At 43.4% G+C, this 17898-nt stretch overlaps 1 protein-coding gene across 7 annotated transcripts in view; it reads right to left on the reverse strand.

Moving 5' to 3' along the window:
* Positions 1-17898, reverse strand: part of CTCF (CCCTC-binding factor) — a 34524-nt gene extending 16626 nt beyond the window's left edge. For 2 of the 7 annotated variants that reach the window (XM_054640846.2, XM_054640844.2), the window contains exons 1-2: positions 9889-10000; positions 6249-6343 (exon numbers count right to left, since the gene is read on the reverse strand). In XM_054640846.2, coding sequence (XP_054496821.1) covers positions 6249-6302 — 54 coding nt within the window. In that variant the 5' untranslated portion in view covers positions 6303-6343; positions 9889-10000. Of the gene's footprint in view, positions 1-6223; positions 6344-9888; positions 10001-17764 lie in introns of those variants that run through there. The other 5 variants (XM_077185148.1, XM_077185149.1, XM_077185150.1 and 2 more) reach the window with 5 other exon arrangements.

Below are 17898 nucleotides of genomic sequence, written 5' to 3' on the forward strand. Positions count from 1 at the left end.
CGTGTCACCGCCATCCCTGCCTGCCACTGCACCCCGAGCCTGCCACCTCCGTGTCACCGCCATGCCTGCCTGCCACTGCACCCCGAGCCTGCCACCTCCGTGTCACCGCCATCCCTGCCTGCCACTGCACCCCGAGCCTGCCACCTCCGTGTCACCGCCATGCCTGCCCACCACTTCCACTGTCCCCTGCCCACCACTCTATCCTGACCCTGCCACCTCCATGTCACCTCTCTATCCCTGCCTGCCCCCTCCACTGTCCCAGTACATGCTGCATCCTGACATTGCCACTCCCACTGTCCCTGCCTGCTGCTGCATCCTGACCCAGATTCCCTGGTCTCCAACATTCAGCACATGGATCAGCATTCACTCCTGCCTATTCCAAAGTATCCACTATACTCCTTTCCATCAAAGTTAGTGCATCTGAAAATGTCTGGTTCTAAATCAAACTCCTGCCACAGGGGAAATGTCACAATATACTAAATGTCACAATTAACAACATATAAAGTTACAGAAATATATAGGAGCTGTCTCACTTGATGCTTTGGACAGTTCAAAAATCTCAGGAAACTGCTGAGATTTCCTCAGAAGTGTGGATTTACAAATTTCAAAATTCTTCAACTGCAAATTGGGGACAGGATGTACCCTAAACTTGAGAGGAAAATATATGGGTGTTTTCCTATTAAATAAGCTCTCTGTAAAGACTCCATTTCTGCTGCAGCAAGTTTTGCACTGGCTGTCCATGCCACTTCTCAATCACTCTGTCTTGAACAATTTGCTACTTCTCTTACTTAATTTTTCTTCTTAACCCTAATTCTCCCTTTTCTTAAAGTGAGTCTCACAGGCAAGTTTTGTATTTATTGGAGGACATGTGCCATTTACTGCAACTATGACTATTATAGCAGAACACTAGGAATAAAAACTGCAGAGTTTCTCTCAACTTTTTATTTCTGGCTTTTGTCTCCAGCTCTCTTCCTACCAGTTACTGCTACCTTACACCAACAGCTCGGTTCCACAATGACTGAATCTAAAAAGGAAAACAAAGCAGCAGGTTAAAAGATGCAGTAAATCAAGACTGAAAAAAAGCAAAAGAGAAAATATTCCTCAATAAGGAGAATGACCAAAAACAACAAAACAAAATAAAATAAAAGAAGATCTGAAAGCACAATTCCCACTAATAGCTCAAGCCAGCCCTTCCACACGGGCTCACCTAGCAGGCTCTACTGAGAGACACCGTGACACCAAACAGCTCAGTGTACTGTCACAATCCAATTAGCCAGGTAAGGAGCTGTGACATCCAAACAAGAGACCTAAGCTTGCTCAGACAGCTCATGGACAGCCCATCTAAAAAGCTGGAACAAGCAGAAATTCAAAGCGCTGTGCCTTTCATACAACTGACACGTCATTCCAATGAAAGGAACCAAAAGGTTGCTTGAGAGAAAGCAATTTAGTGCCAGCTGTCCTGCTGACTACAGCACAGGAGAGCCTCAGCCCAGATATGCTCACTTTCTTCCCAATATCCAATCTAACCATGCCCTGTGTCAGTGGGAAGCCATTCCCTCTTGTCCTGTCACTCCATGCCCTTGTCCAAAGTCCCTCTCCAGCTCTCCGGAAGCCCCTTTAGGTACTGAAGGGAATTGTAGAAGCACTAAAAACAACTTGCTGTCATTGTCAATGCAGAAAGCACAAACCCAGAGACAGGGATAGCTAGTGCCAGTGCCTATTTTTTTACTGGTGTTATTTATAATAAAGCTACTGTCAAAGAAACATTTGTCTGCCTCTCAGGCACGTTAAAATTAAGGGACCCTGAACTGCATCAAGTTTCATGCACCAAATTACACAAAAATATGTATTTTTGCCAAATAAGGCACAGTCTCAACAAAAACTGCTGGGAGACTAACGCAATTGAGAAGTGTCACATGTTAAATCTTACACATTTAATGCTGTAATACGCACTTAACTTGAGAAAAAAAATATAACTCCAATAGAAACAATGAAGCCAAATGCTGTCAGTAAATTTTTGATGTTCATAAAATAATGAAAAGTATCATCAGCTACATTAGTGCAAACAACCCTATCACCTTGCAGCATATTCAGGTCCTGAATTCAAGTCAATCTACCTACAGATCCCACTCAAAAACTGACATGGCTTTGACACTTGTAGATTAGCCACTTATTAAAAATTACATGGGAGTGGAAATAAAGCCTATTGTTAAAACACGGGAGACTTATGTTCCTCCTGCATTCTCTGAGAATCCTTTTGAAAGCTGAATAAAGGAATAAACAAAAACTTCAACTAGGAGTCTGCAGTTATGCACTGTATATGCCACTTAAAGCAAGATTGAAAAAAAAAAATAGCCAACAGGGTTTATAGATAACAGACTTTTTTCTCCCCTGCTTGCAGTCCACAGATGTCTATGTAAGTATTTTAGGGCATGAGCAGATGCAGATTAACTGTAGGAGTGCTTGGCCATTCTCCTTCCCACCATGACACAGCCATATCTTTTCCCTGAAAAGTCTCCCAGCTAAGCACAGCCCAAGATAAGGCACTTTAACAGGTAGGCAGCCTTTCCATTTCCTCCAGCAGAGCTACCCTGATAAGAGATGAACATGGCGTGAGCATAACTTACTCTAAAGCAGACAGACACACATCCAAACAGGCCAGCTGTGCCTTTCACATGCAAAACACAAAGAGTTACTACCAACAGGAGAAACTAAAACATTGGGTAAATTTCTTTCACTAAGTCATTTTCTCACAGTAAAAGCTTAAGGCTTTCATTTGGCTACTGCAATCATTTCCATATTCACTGGTTATGACTGCTACACCCATCTCCAGCTGTTTTCTCATTTCCTTCTTGCCACTTACAACACTGGTACTGAAAGCAAACAAGAAGAGTAAAATGGACAAACATTAACTGCAGCTTTAAATGAAAAAAAAAGGGGAGTCTCATTAACCCACTATTAAGCAATTATTCTGAGAAATATTTCAGCATCTTGGAGGGCATAAGGAAAAGCAAGAAAACTAGAAGTAAAAAAGCAAACTTCACCACAGGTTAATAAACATCTTTGCTGTTCCTCTGCATGAAAAGGGGCCTATCAAGATTAGGCCCCAAGAAATACATAAACCAGCTAAGGGAATGAGAGCTGCAATTGGAAAATGCAGTTGTAGAAGGATGATTTCCTTGAGTGCTGACCCTGTGAGGGGATCAGAGAAGACAGCGCTGGTGGTGATTACCTAACCAAGGTGTCTGTGCTGGGAGGTTGGTCTAAATAGGACAAGAGCACATTGTTCTAGGGAGTGATTCAAAGCTTTTAAGTGGATCCCTACACTAAACTGACATCTAGAGGATTTCACTTTTTCCTTACTCACAAGACAGGAGATCAGATTTTTAATCTGTGTAATAGTTTCACGGTCTCTATAAGACAGCTAAACACAGCACTCTCTGTCCAAAGAGCTGCTCTCAGCTTTCTCCTTCACACTGACAGAAAAATTCACCATAATGAACTTGACTGAGAGCTAATTTGGCCCAGATGTTATCAAAGGTGATCTTTACCTTTGAACCCTACAAACTCCCAAGGGCACAGCCAAGCCAGTCCCTGGCTACAGGACACTCCTCACCCACAGCCAGCTTGGTGCACTGTTAGAATCAAAATGCATCTTGTGCCATTTCTGTACTTCCCCCCTTTTCCTTTTTCTGCTCCTCCTGTAACTTACAGGAGAAATCTTCCTGGTTGCTACTGCTGCCCAGGGATCCCAGCAGAGCTCTTTCCAATTTCACTGTGTCTCATGAAATGATGCAAAGCAATGAGAAGCTTCATTCAGCACTGACCCCTATTTTTCAGTCAGCAAGTAGCACACACCTGTGATCTCCTGCAATTACTCAGAATAAAGCTGACCTTTCACTTTGGATCAGAAACTCAGGGAGTTCATGCAAGACATGGAAACAGAGTATATACCCAGGGCCTCCTGCCAGGCAGAAGGAAACTCAACCCCACATCTTTCCTCAGCTGTTTGCTGAACAAGCTCCCTCTTAATCCTTGCACCTGACAGTGGCAGAAAGCCCCAGATCATGGCTCTTCCAGAACTAATACTGCTAATTCTGCTGTAATAAGCTGCAGCCTACAATGGAGAGAAAAGCAGATACAATAATGTCAACTGCTTGAAACTTGCATTGTGTAACAAAAGATAAAAAATCTAACAACAAATCCCACACATATTCAAGTCACTTGGGATATCCTGTAACCTGACAAGGAAAGCCTTGATGAAGAAAGCAGATTGATGAAAGCATTTTCAGCTTTATTTCTGGAATAGTTTTTCCTTGCTTTTATTTTAGATTTGGAGAATTAAAGGTCCAATGAGAAGGTAATAGGGTAAAAATTAGTTAATAGTCTTAAAATTTGTCCCATTCTTCCTTAATTTCTCCTTCAGTTCCTATCTGCCATTCTTTCAAATCTCAGTTTTATTTTTTCACTATGTCTTTCAATAATTGCTAGTGCATCTCACTAGATGACATGAGGTCTTTATTCATTCAGAGAATTCTCTACTGAAAGCTAGGAAATGCAAGTGAAATATACTCTTATCAATGATTTTTTTAAATTTTCCTTTTTAATTTAGGAAAACATGATGACTTCCTTACTAACCTGACAGTCCATTTCAGAAGGACAAACACACAATCTAATCAGGTGTAGAATACAGGAAGACTTACACTTCAAAAGAAGCAATCACAAAGGAATTTCTTTTTAGCTGATGTTAGATCATAAAACTAATCAGTCCCTCCCTTTTACAGGTCTTCATAATGTAAAAGTGATGAAGAAGCTCATGAAAGACCATTAGAATACCTGAAGGTATTAAATTGAAAATCAAAAATTATTTCAGATTAAACAGCCTGTAAATCCATTGGCACAAAAAGTGAAGCCTTATACTGTAGGCAGATATTGGAAAAGATTCCTAGTTTTATCATCAAGTATTTGTGGTCATTTCTCCCATCACACATTAATTTAGGCTTTCATTTAATTTACTGGCAAACTGCTAACAGCAGAAGAAGATATTTCTTCAAAATAAGTCTGAGCAGAACAGGATTCTTTGGCCATCTGATGTAGGGTTGCATGATTCCAAAATGGCAAAACCAGCCACTCCCACACCTGAAAAAAGACCTGTGCAACAAGTTTCATGGCATTCTAGAGACTTCATAATAAGTATCTGGATTTTGTTTTCCTCCAAGGCTTCACCTAGATGAACAGGTATCCAAGAATAAACTTTTGGGGAACAGCTATTTCTTTTATCTTTGCATATGCACTCACTAAGTAGTGATACTCTACCAGGAAAAGGGAATTCAGTTTTCAAATTGGAGGAGCAGGAAGTGCTTATCCCTGGGATGGTAACTTGGGTCCTACCCCATGAACAACAGCTGCCCATGCACTATTAGTCACCTCACAAATCACACCCTGATGCACATAAGGAAAACTAAAGTCAGTGCTAGTTAACCTAATGTCAGGCTGTACCAAACACAGACATGCAGTTCACTGTTGTTGCAGCAGGAACAGGAAATTCCAGGAGTTTTGAAAGCACCTATGGCAGAAGGGTGGTGGACAAGACAAACTCCCAGAGCCTAAATTAAGACATCCTTGCTTTTGAGTCACAGAAAAGTTAGTCTGAATTAGTAAGTGCTGGAGCAGACATAAAGAGAATCAAACCCAGGTGACTCCTTTAAAGTGACCCTCATGCTGAAATTTTAAGATGCTTCATTGTTTCACACACACCCCTAATTCATTTGGACTCGTATTCCAAATATTCTCATACACCAAGCCCTAAAAGTGCTACAATCAACCTTCAAAACAGATGAAGCAAAAAACCCCCAAAATCCCACAAAGGCACTCAGCCTTGGAAGAAAAACCCCTTTCTCCCAGGAAGCAGTAAGATCTCATTTCCAAACATACCCACTCTGCAAAGAAACCATATCTGCCTTTAAAGTGCCCACTCATTGCCTCCATCAGCCCAACTACTCCTCATGTTAGCTCAAGCACTCTCAAGACTGCAGCTACTGGTCAGGAAACCAATCCAGGCCAGAACTCACCCAGCCAAGGATACTTATTTCAATCCAGACTAGGTCTTTGGTGTGCCCCAACACTAAGGGCAGCCAAAAGAGAAGCAGGGCAAAAGGGTTTCTACTAGCACAATGTTAAGCTTTATGTTCAGGAAACTACTGCCTCAGCATGGAACACATACCACACTTCAAACCCCCTCAATTTACATTTATGTTCTTGACGCTTCTGCACTTCTGCCTGGACTGATTTGTTCTCTTCATGCTGGCTATTCTTCATGCAGCTCCTGAGGTCAGAACTCACTCTGGAACAGAACAGATGAACTAGTGAAACTACATAAAACAGAAAGGTGAGGGGGGTTGGGGAGGGGAGAGGGAGGGGGGAAATAAAAGCAGTGTTCAATACTTAATGCTTGTTTAACACAGGTGTAGTCCCACACCCCTAACAGAACAGCACTGATAACTGCTTGAGGACCCCTTCACTTACCAAAAGAGCCATAAGCAAAACCAAAGGAATATTTTAATCAGCTTTAATACTTTCACTAGGATGACTGAACTCATTTTACAAGCTCCTCTACCTACTTGTTTTCAAACTCTTTAGCATTTACAGTTCTGACAACCTAAAGCTCTGGATGCCTCACATCAGATTACAAGTGCAATATGACATTTTAGAGCCAGCTCTGCCTACTTCAGATGGCCTCTCTGTCCTGTGTTGTGGAATAGCACATCACACACAAGGAGTTTTTGTAGCTGAAGAGGTGTAAATGAGAGCAAATATCACTCCTTACACACTGTCAATGCAGCAGTGGATCTACTGCTTGTATCAAACAACAAAATCAGCTCTAACACAGTTCTAACCTTGCCACCCTGAGGAAGACAAGGCTCTCTGCTCACTGAAGCAAGCTTCATTACTCTTATCAATTAAGGGCTTAAAACATCCACATTTACAGAAATACAGAATTTACAAGACAGCACATTACTCCTTTCTGTAATCCTTGTCAGTCTGCAGTGTGCACACATGCTAAAAACCCTGGGAATGGGAAGGAAGTCCAGAGGAGTAATTCTCAAGAGAGGCACGTATTCTTGCTGCACTCAGTAATGAAGGCCAAGCAGTGTTGGATTTCACACTAGTTGGATTTCACACCCTTTGAATTTAAGTGCTTCCCCTCCAGGTTCTTCTGTCATTTATTTAGTACAAGGCACTCAAGTCTGGGTCCTGCATTTATTACTTGGCAAGTCTATTTTTAATTGTTTACCAGCTTCAAAGAGCATTACTGATAAGTGGTTTGTTGGAGCTGTGGATGCTCAGTGATAGTGAGCTTCTAAAAAAATTTGGAAATTATCTCTTCTTATTTAACACTCACACTGCAAAAATCATAAATGCTACATACAGGCCGTGACCAGGAAAGAGGATGCTCAGAGGATGCATGGGGTGTGCTCCACTGCTAAGGGCATATTGAGACTGTTGATGGAAGCTGCATCCTTGCCAGGTTCTGTGCTGTGCAACACTGGAAAAGATTTCCTGAACTTTACAAACTTTTCAAGTAATGCAGAAAAGCCTCAAGAGAGAAGGAGTTCTCCCTTCAAAAGACACTTGATACAAAATTAACACCTCCCACCTGGAATATTATCACCTTAGAAGTTTTGTCACACGCACAAAAGGACAACAGAACACACTGAATTGAATGGAAACATCTGTTTATCCACTTTGGGTTTCCTGAAATTCTGAATCAAGAAAATCAGTTTTCTTCCATTTTTCAAATCTAATCTTCTGCTTGGAAAATGATTTAACAGTAAAGAAAGCTGTTTTAAATAAAGATTGCACCCAAACTCTTATGAGGGAAAGAGAAAAACCAGTAATTGCAGCTCTTTTCTACAGTGAAGACAACACAAATAGAGAACAGTTCACAGGGATCTCTGCAGATTAGCACTGGTGGTGAGTTAATGCAAGGCACAGCCATTGCCCCTCTCTGTTTACAAGGTATTGATTCTGATTAAGGAAATAAGTTACAGGAGTTTAAGAGATGTTTTGAAGCTGATTGGACACCACTCAAGAAGTATCCACCTACTAATGTACAATCCAGGGAGCTCCAAAAATGCAAGGCCCTCTTGTTCTGATCCACTCCAAGGGAACATCCCAAAGGGAGAGTAAGTCACTTCTACTCTCCTTTACTGCAGAGATGATACTGAACTTCTGTTAAATACCTGGTGTATTTTCTGGCATAAAATACCTTGCATGAATTTACACTCCATCAGATCTTTAAGATATGGGCAATGTTTGATAAGCTTGAAGGAAAACAGGCATAAACTGAAAATTTAAAGTGTGTCACATATCCACTGTTGAGGTTAGAACACATGGAAAAAACAAACCAGAAGGCTGCCAGAACAATGAGGTGGCTGGATATACAAGACCTACACAGAGGAATTACAGAGTTAGCTGTGAAAAGACCATGGGGAGATCCTACTGCTACCTTCAAAGGGAAGCAAAGAGAAGATGGAGCCACATTCTTGGAAGCAGAGAGTCAAAGGACAAGTGCAACATAGCAGCTGCAACAATTAGTGGTCAAACACTGGAGTGGGTTGCTCAGAGATGCTGTGGAAATAAAAATATTTCCTAAATACAGCCCTAATTGACCTCATCTAGCATCAATGCTGGTCCTGCACTGAGTCAGGGGCTGAACAAGGGTACTACAAGAATCCTTTCCAACCAAAATTATTTTACCATTCTCTGGCACTACATAAAATGAAGGATATACTTAAACTTCAAACACAAAACATTGAGACATTTTGCCATCTATGCAGTTATAACTATGATGCTCCTAGGACTGAGATTTACTGGTCTCAGCACTCACTTCCACACAAGATGTAGAGCCCCTGGAACACTGCTGCAAGCTCTCATATACTGATCAATTCTTCAGCAAATGAACAGATGTACTGTAACTCCTGGCACTCTAATGGGGACCTGCACTTTCAGAGTGGTGGATATCCAAATCCACCCAGTATAGAACAGCATTAGAAAAGCACAAATATTGTGTTTTATTGTTTAGGAGACAGAGAATCACATGTGCTATGAAGTACAAAGATCCACATCAGACAAGAGTCCTACAGGGACTTCAGTAAGAAAAGGATGAAGCAGTGCTGACAAGAGACCTCACTACTTTTTTTATAATTTGCAGGAGCTAACCCAGGCCCACAATGAGTAAACTAATAAAAAAGGAAAAATCTGTCTTTGAAGTACTGAGGGCTACTGTATCCTCTTTTCCCCAGGATGTTAACAAGAAATTGTATCTTGTCTGATAGGCAACAGGAAAGGTGCCAAAAGGCAGATGGAAACTCTCCCTTGGCTGCCAGCACTGGACAGCCTGTTTCCAGAGGCAGCACATCATAGTGACCAACAACTGCACTGGATCCAGCACTTCTAACCAGGAAGAGCCAGACTGGTAACACAGCAGGACAAACATTCAATGCTCTCTCCTTTGAGAGATGGAGAAATCATCCCTCAGGATTTGTCTGCACAAGCCACTCAAAGCAGATGTCTCCAAAACCATTACAGATGTCACATCAGGCAAGTGAGACATCAAATTATTTCATAGTTGGCTCCACCATACTGTCATGGAAGCTCACAAATTCTTCTTCATGTAGGTCAAAATGCTGGTAGGACAAGGAGAGGATGCAGCTGCTTTAACAGGACACACACTACAGGAGCAGAGCATAAAGTAGTCTGGGATGATGTAATGCTCCAGGTAGCTCAGGGCAGGCAGGAGTCAACAGCAGTCACTCTTTGGCAGGGAGGAGAGAAGAGTATTAATAAATATGGAAGGTAGGCAGGGATCAAGTAACCAATGAGTACCTTTTGAGTATTCAGTATTGCCACAGGAAGCGATAAACCTCTCTCCAAAGATGAGAAGTGGCAGTAAGTTACAAACTCAGCAGGAATGCTGGATAACACTAACTTCTTCCATCCTCCAAAAAGAAAAGAAAAGAAGAAAGGTTTTAATAATCTGATAAACTTTGACTGAAACTACTAGCCTTCAAAAATGTCACTTTTTTTCCAACCTGTAATCTGGAAACTCCTGAAGTGCCTTTAAGGGGTTTTCTTGCAGTACATACTGAGAAAGCAAAACTGAAGTTTAGACTGCACTTCCACTGCAAACAGTTTAGGACACAGGAGAAAGCTACTGGTTAAAATGTAATACTGTTAACTTATGTCATGGAATTCTACAATCAAAACCAGGGAATATTTTTAATTCCATAGCATTTCCTGCTTTCATTTTACATCTCTGGATGTTAGAAGTGGTTTCAAGGGAAGAGCTTTGCAAATCAAATACAAGGAGACAGAAAAACCATACAAGAAGCTGAAGTAACTGGCCAAAAATCACTACTGGTTCTGCTGCAGTGAAAGGCTCTTCCAGGAGCCAGTCCAGCAAAACCATGTCTCTTTCAATATTAAACAATGGGAGAATTCAATTGCCTGGACAACAATTTTAAACATACAGGGAAGTTTTACAGCTCCATTTCAGAAGAGTAAAAAATGTTTACAAATAGCCAAATGCTGCTATTACTACTTGTGCTCTTGGCTTCCCTCATAGAATGCCTCTACTTACCCCAAAATATTTTGGGGCATGGTTCCATGAAGGCTCAAATCAAACTTGAGGCAGCATTTTTTCCACATCCACTTACATGCCATTGCTCTCATGAAGCAAATTCTGCTGACCAGTTCATTACCTGGGGATGCAACTGCCAGCACACATGTGGAAGGAGATGGGGTCACAACAATCCTGATGCAAGCCAACCTAATTTTCCAGGGAAGCCTTGACTTTCACCTCCCTAAATGCTTTGGTGTTTATTCCCAAAATAACAAGAATTGTAAATTTCCTTGTATAGCTTTTATCAATAGGTTGGGAAAAAATGAAAAAAATTCCTTTATCCAACATGAGCATAAAAAAAAGCCCTACAAGGACAGATCACTGTCCATTTAGTGCAGCAGGAAACAGTGAGTAGGAGAGCAATCAGTCATGTCTGTGGTTTACCATGATTATCCCAACATCCAGTCAGGGGATTAGGGATCATTGCCTCTGGACTTGTAGATCCCCTTCTGAACCTACAGTGTCTCCACAGTCTCTTACCAAAACAGGTTTCCCATCAATTGTGGTGTATTTACCTCATTTTTTACTCCTATAAACTATAGGCTCACCACAAAACTCCCTACATTTACTCAAGAAGTTGGCCTTGTGTGAAGCACAGCAGCCAGACTGGGCACAGACTGAGTTCTGTGAAGAGCTCAAGGGGCAGCAGCAGAGTGACACCATTCACCTTCTTATGAACAGCCAGGAAAAACCAGAATTGCCAAACCCATCATCATGTGCTTCTGTTGAAATTACCACACAGAGAAGCACATGGATTACAAGCAAGTTTGCTCTGTAGGCCTGAGTTCTCAAGATTACATATCCCCTTTCCACCTTTTTAAATTAAGATGTGAAAAAAACCCTTAGCTTCCAGCAATCTCCACCTAGAGATGCTTATGCCACCATCAAGCTATTCACTGTAACATCCCTGAGAGCTCAGAAAAAACTTGTGTCAAATCTCCACACATGAGGCATTAACACAAAATTTTATGGAGCTGTGTTTTCTTTAGTGGATTCAATAAAAATCACCTTGCTTCACCCTCTGTGCATTTTCCATGCTTAGAACCAGGAAGGAAGAACTCCTTTGCTGATACAAAGACTGTCTGGGCAGCAGTGCCTGTGCCAAGGTCCTTGGGCTGCTTGGTAGGCAGCAAGCTGGACATGAGCCAGCAGCTTGTCCTGGCAGCAGAGAAGTAACATTTATCTTTCCAACAGCTCCCCAGTGCCACAGCCTCAGATCAGGATGTATTAGTCACAAGTCTGGACCGAGTATTCAGGACACTATTTGACACATCTCCAATATATATCAATATCTGCTTATTTTCCCCCCATTCAGAATTGGTTTGATCATATTCTTGATTGAAAAGGAAAAGTCCTAAACCTCTCTCTGCTCAAAAAGAGGAAAGGTGGATCAAGAGAAAGAGAAGACGAGGTGCTATCCAACCTTTTCTTTAGCATCCCTGGTTTATCACCAAGCCTGACCTCTCATGAATGACAGTTCTCTAAATATACATGAAACAAGAAAAGGTCAGCACCTTGCAGCTAGCTGAAGCAATTTTCAGGTTTTTTTTTCCCCACAATCTTGATTCAAAGATGTTAAGAACTAAAGAAATATATGACTGCTCTTGATATCAATCCATTAGTTAACCACTCTCCCTGTGAGGAACTTAAACCTTTTAATTTGAACTTATTGGGTTACAAATTCATATTGTGTTTGTCAGCAACATTAGAACAAGATCACTAATCACTAATATCCAGTATCACTAATATCCAGTATTATTTTGTAAGGGACATATCTGAGGACTCTCATCAAGTCACCTCAGTTTTGATGAGAAGCTGCTCATGTTTAACATTTTACTGCATGGCAAGCAACACAGTTTTCCATCAAACTGGAGATGAATCCCTTTTCACACAATAATTTTTGGAGGGTTTTGAGTGCTGAGGCCAAAACCATATGTAGGATTTTGGGAATGACTTCATCCCATCCCACAAGATGGGCAAGAACACACCCATGCTTATTCCACTAATGCACTGAAGAACCACATTAGGTTCTTTGTCACAGCATCACCTTGGAAACTCGTGTTTATGCTGTTTATTCACTATGACTCCAAAACACACTTCAATCACTGCTTTCTAGGATACCACGTGCCTTGATTTAAATTCAGCTGGAACACCTGGTTCCCAGGTGCACAGCTTTACATGTAGCAGCCTTAGCACACACTGGACTGGATTTACTCCACCTGACAATCACAATGGCTGCCTTAGTGCCCAGTGATTTTCCATAAGTCAGAAGTTTATAATGAACAAGTTTTTAAATACATTTTTCACCAACAAAATCATTAATGAAAATAAATTGTGACAAGCAATTACTAGTTTTTGCTGAATATCCATGGAAACTATTCACTCTTGTACACCCCCAGATTAATCCTGAACTAAATGGCATTTACTGGTACTCAGTACTAATATTACTATACAGTAAGGTCATCAAGATCAAGTCCTTTAAAAAGTCAAGAAATAAATTTAACAAGCTCTTGTTTTCTTAAAGCCTTTGTTACTGGGATCAACACTTTTCTCTACTTTAACTAAATTCTGTACTAAGAATAAATGGGAGAGCTGGTAATAATGTGAACTACATGTGTGTTAACACCATGCAGAGCTAGTCAAACACCCAAGGTGTTTTGGGCACCTGCCACCCTCCCTGCACAGCCATGTTCATCCACTCCACCTCCTTTTAGAACTGACACATCAGCACTTCTCTGACCTCCTGGAATTTCACTACTGCTCCAAAGTGCATTGACTATAAACATCCCTTCCAATACTGCAGTTAAAAATATTCCAGTGGTGAAAAATATACCAATATGCCAAGGTAAATGTCTCTCTCACCTCCCAATGTACTCTGGTGGAGAGCAGTTTTAAAGACTTTTTGTGTTAAGTTTTGGCTTGTGTTTGTTTTTTTTTAATATACTTTACCTGTGGGTGTTTGAGACATATACAGGCTTCTAATGATGATGCATTATTAATACAGACAGGGGTACAATTCACATGCCAAACAATCTGGGATTTGCCTTCTGTTTTGCCAGAATTTGACAAATGCAATGATGTCAACAAATTTTTTTACAGTATGGGAAAAAAATATGCAAAACAAGATTTTCAGTTTAAGATGAACTTACTTAACCCTGTCTTTACATTTGAGCAAAGCTTTCCAGTGAAACCCGTGAAGCTTTAGAAATTTCATGAGTTTGCAGCTATAGCAGAACAGATAAGATGCTGCTGCTGACTGACATAACAATATGTATCTGGGCAGGCTACTTGCACTACAGGAGAAAAAAACACCTTGTAGTTCAGCTTGCTGCACTGCTACCATTACACAAGCCCTTGCTTGTGTCACTAGTCAGAATATTAACTGATCACTGCCCTTGTTTTTTTAAATAATTTCAAACATTCCTGGCCTCACCTCTTAACATGAGCCCCACACAGAGCACTGAAATCCTCAGGTAGCTGACAGTAAACTGTGGGAGGGCTTGAACTGAGGGGGGATCTCTAAAAACAAACCTTTACAGAAGAAATGCAGCTCTATCTATGACTCAAAACTTCACCTGTAGGGATAGTTAGAGAATAATGCTTCGGGAGTCCATTCTATCAGAGATGTCCCCTAAGTCAATGCACGTTAACTGCGCCATTCTTGAGAGCTGGCTCTGCACTACTTCTCTTTTCACCTGTTAAGAACCACATTGGAAGGAAATTAAGATTTTATAGCTTCCAAGTTTTTACAATACTGAGGAAAACTTCACTTTAGCTTTAATTTACATTAGATACCCAAACTGAGTTGTTCTGTGTACAGTTACTTAAATGTTAACATGATCTGAAACATAAAACTCCCTACTCACCTTCTGTTTATTCTGCTCTTCTTTTTGAGGTTATTTTTGTTAATCAGAGAAAAACAGATCACTCAGCTGAGCAGCAACTCTTTAGTTTTCATATTAAATATGTCTGCAATAAGCATACCTCACTTAATTCCTAAAGACTGATGAATTATTGGAGAGATCTGGGAGAAGCAGCAGAACAGGGTGTTGTAAATGAAATTCAAATATTCTTCAGCACAATGAAAAGCAGTATTTTTAGCTACAGTCAGGACAGATTCTTTCTAAGTTTCAGTAAAAAACCCAAAAGAACAAGTGCCACGTATGATCTGAGCCATTGTTACCAACACTAAATATAAACAACAAAAGGGAATTTCCTGGATCTGTGTGTCTCTAAGACCATGTAGGTTACAGAGTAGCAGAGCTTGATACTATATTGACATTTCAAGGTTTAGTATAACAAAGAGTGAACTGGGCATCTGAACTAAAGCCAAATGGATGAACAGGGGTTTACAGCTAAGCAAATGAATCAGTACAGTTCAGTAAGTTATCACACACAAAACAAGCAGTCAAAGCTCTAGTTTCTTTCAGCTCTTGTCAGTGTGTGTCCTCGTGTTCAGGTAAAGCAGTGGCTGCTCCCTATTACACACATTTCTAGAGCGCCTACAAGCACATTTGAGATATTAAAGCTTATTACTCCCTCGAGCATTCCCTCTCTGGTAAAGAGGTAAGAGAAGCTAAAGTTGGCAGGATGGGGAATTAGGGAGTTTTTATGCAAATATAATCAATAACATAGCTGAAAGAGCTCGTGTATAAAAAACTGCTTGGACAGAGCAGGGAGAGCTATCCAGAGGTCAGTGGAGCCTGTTTAAATACGAGGGATAAGTCCAAGGAATAGGCTGGCTTTGGTCCAAGAACAGACAGGCCTAATAATATTCAACATCCAACTTCCAAAAATCCAGAAAAGCAGGAGTTCTTGGACATGAAGTCCTGAGGGGAGGAGAAGAAATTAAATTCTGGAGTAGGCTGTGCACAGAAATTCCTTAGCAAGTTAGTAATCCCATACAATTAGATTTCTCAGGTAAATGCTGAATAAAGTCAAGAATAACACGGGTCAGCTTCTGGCATTTCAAGACTCAGCCCTGGGAGCGCGGCAGGCGGGTATCAACCTGCAGCCCCAAGAGCTGGTGAGGATGCACACAAATTAGCTACAGATCACAGTCAAGATCCAGCCTGCTCACATGAAAACAGCTCTTGAAATAGCTCCTTCCCTCAGAAACTCTGCAGGCACAAGTCACCAGCAAACTTAACGCTGTAGTGACAGTTCTCCAAGCTCTGTCTGAAATGGACGAGCCTTGCTGTAATATTTCAGTTGCAGGGTCACTGGAGGCTACAGGAACTCGAGTTTTGCACGTTTTGCTCAAATATTACTCCTCAAAAATACCCCACAAAGTTTCTTGAGCTTTTTTGTGCATCCTAATAACCATCCATGCACAGCGGATGACCTTAAAACTGAGCTAGCCCTAGACATCCAGAAGAAAAACAAAATGGAAGTAAAAATCCATCAACCTAGAAAAAAAAAGGCAGCAAGCATTGCTTGGCCCTTATACTAAAATTCAGTTCTGCTGATGTCTTCAACACTGAAGGAAAGTGTTAGGGGGATCGTTTAAGTAAGAACAGCTTGAATACAGCACAGAATTATTTCCAATACTCAACGGGCTCCTCAAATTCAACAGGCTCGGCAGAAGATTAATAAACTGGAGAATTTGAGACGATATTTACACACTTCCTGCACTGAAACAAAAAGACGTACACTGGAAGTGGTAAACAGTGTTTTAGATGCAGTGTTTTAACGACACCTCTGGAGTTTATTACTAGGATTCAGTAACTGGTCAGAGATGAGGAACAGCCATGCATGTATTTAAGGGGAGAAATGCTCGGCAAAAAAATAGGAAGTCACAAACAGGAAAGCGAGCTCATTTTCACCAACAGGCAAGTCCTAAGGATTACACTGAACGGAGAAGGATCCATACCACACGACAAAACCCTTCTACCGAAGTCATTTCACAAGGTTAACACAAGGCCAAATCCGATACCATATAAACATATATTCTAAAGAAATCTAAAGCTGATATAGAGAACAAACAGCAAAGCGTTTGGACACAGAGCATGTGCGGTTTCCTCCTCTGCATCACAAAAAGAATCGGGTTTTGTGCTTCCCCCCCCAAGCAGCACAGACCCATGGAAGGGAGGGAATAAGGCCGTCCTTTGCCATGAGATTTCGGGCTCCATCCCCGGGCAAGCGCCCGGCTCCGGAGGCCCGAGAGGTTCCCGGGGAGGTGCCCCGCGAGTCGGGCAGCCGGGCCAGGTCCCAGCAAGTGACACAGCTGCTCGGTGGCAGCCCAGGTGCTCCCGATCGGAGCCCGAAGCCCCGTGGGGACCCCGGGCCCGAAGTGGGGTGGCGGGGACGGGACGGGGGGGGGGAAGGGCGGACACAGAACGGCGGGGCCGCCGCGCTCCGGGAGCGGCGCGGGGGGTGCGGGGGGGCTGCCGGCCGGTCACCGCGGCGAGAGCGGGCGCCCCCCAGCCGTGCCCGCCCCGGTGCTGCTGCATGGCGCTGCTCAGCCTGCCTTGCAGAGGGAGCTCGAGTCCCGCTCTGCGCCTCGCAGCGCCTCTCACTCCGCCGCACACGCCAGCGCAGCGAGGCGGCGGCCGGCGGGAGCGGGACACGCAGCCGTCCCCGCGGGCAGCGCCCGGCCGGACAGCGCGGCAGGACACGGGCGGCGGGCGGAGGACGCCGGGCGAGCCCCGCGGAGGTGCGAGAAAGGAGGGGGAGCGGTAGCGGGGCGGGAGGGGAGCGGGCCCGGCGGGGCGGGGGAGGGGGGGGAAGGAAGGGACGTGCGGGACGGGAAGGGAAGGGAGGGGGCGGTAATGGGGCGGTTAATCAGCGCCGGTGGCGCGGTGGAGGAGACAAAGGAAAGAAAATGGAGTCGGGGCCGGCGGGTGGCGGCGGCCGCGGAGGGAAGGAGGGCGGGCGGCCCGGGCGGTGCCGCAGCCCAGCGCCGCGCTGTGGGGAATGGCGGCGGTGGCGGCGGCGGCGGCGCGGGGACGGTAGAGGGAGACAAAGCCCCCCTTGCTGCCCCGGCGGCGGCCGCTGCGGGGCCCCAGCCGCGCCGGAGCCCCATCGTGACACCTAGAGGCCGGAGAACGCGACTGCAAACCCCCCGCCGCCGCCGCTTACCTGCGCCCCGCGCCCCGCCGAGCTCCCTCCGGCCGCCGGGCCCCGCCGCCGCCCCGCGCCGCCCGCGGGCCCCGCGGAGGAGCCGCCGCGCCCCGCACGCCCCGCCGCGGCCGCCGCCGCTTTAAGCGCCCCGG

The sequence above is a fragment of the Agelaius phoeniceus genome, chromosome 12 (genome assembly GCF_051311805.1).
Source record: "Agelaius phoeniceus isolate bAgePho1 chromosome 12, bAgePho1.hap1, whole genome shotgun sequence".
NCBI lineage: Eukaryota > Metazoa > Chordata > Aves > Passeriformes > Icteridae > Agelaius > Agelaius phoeniceus.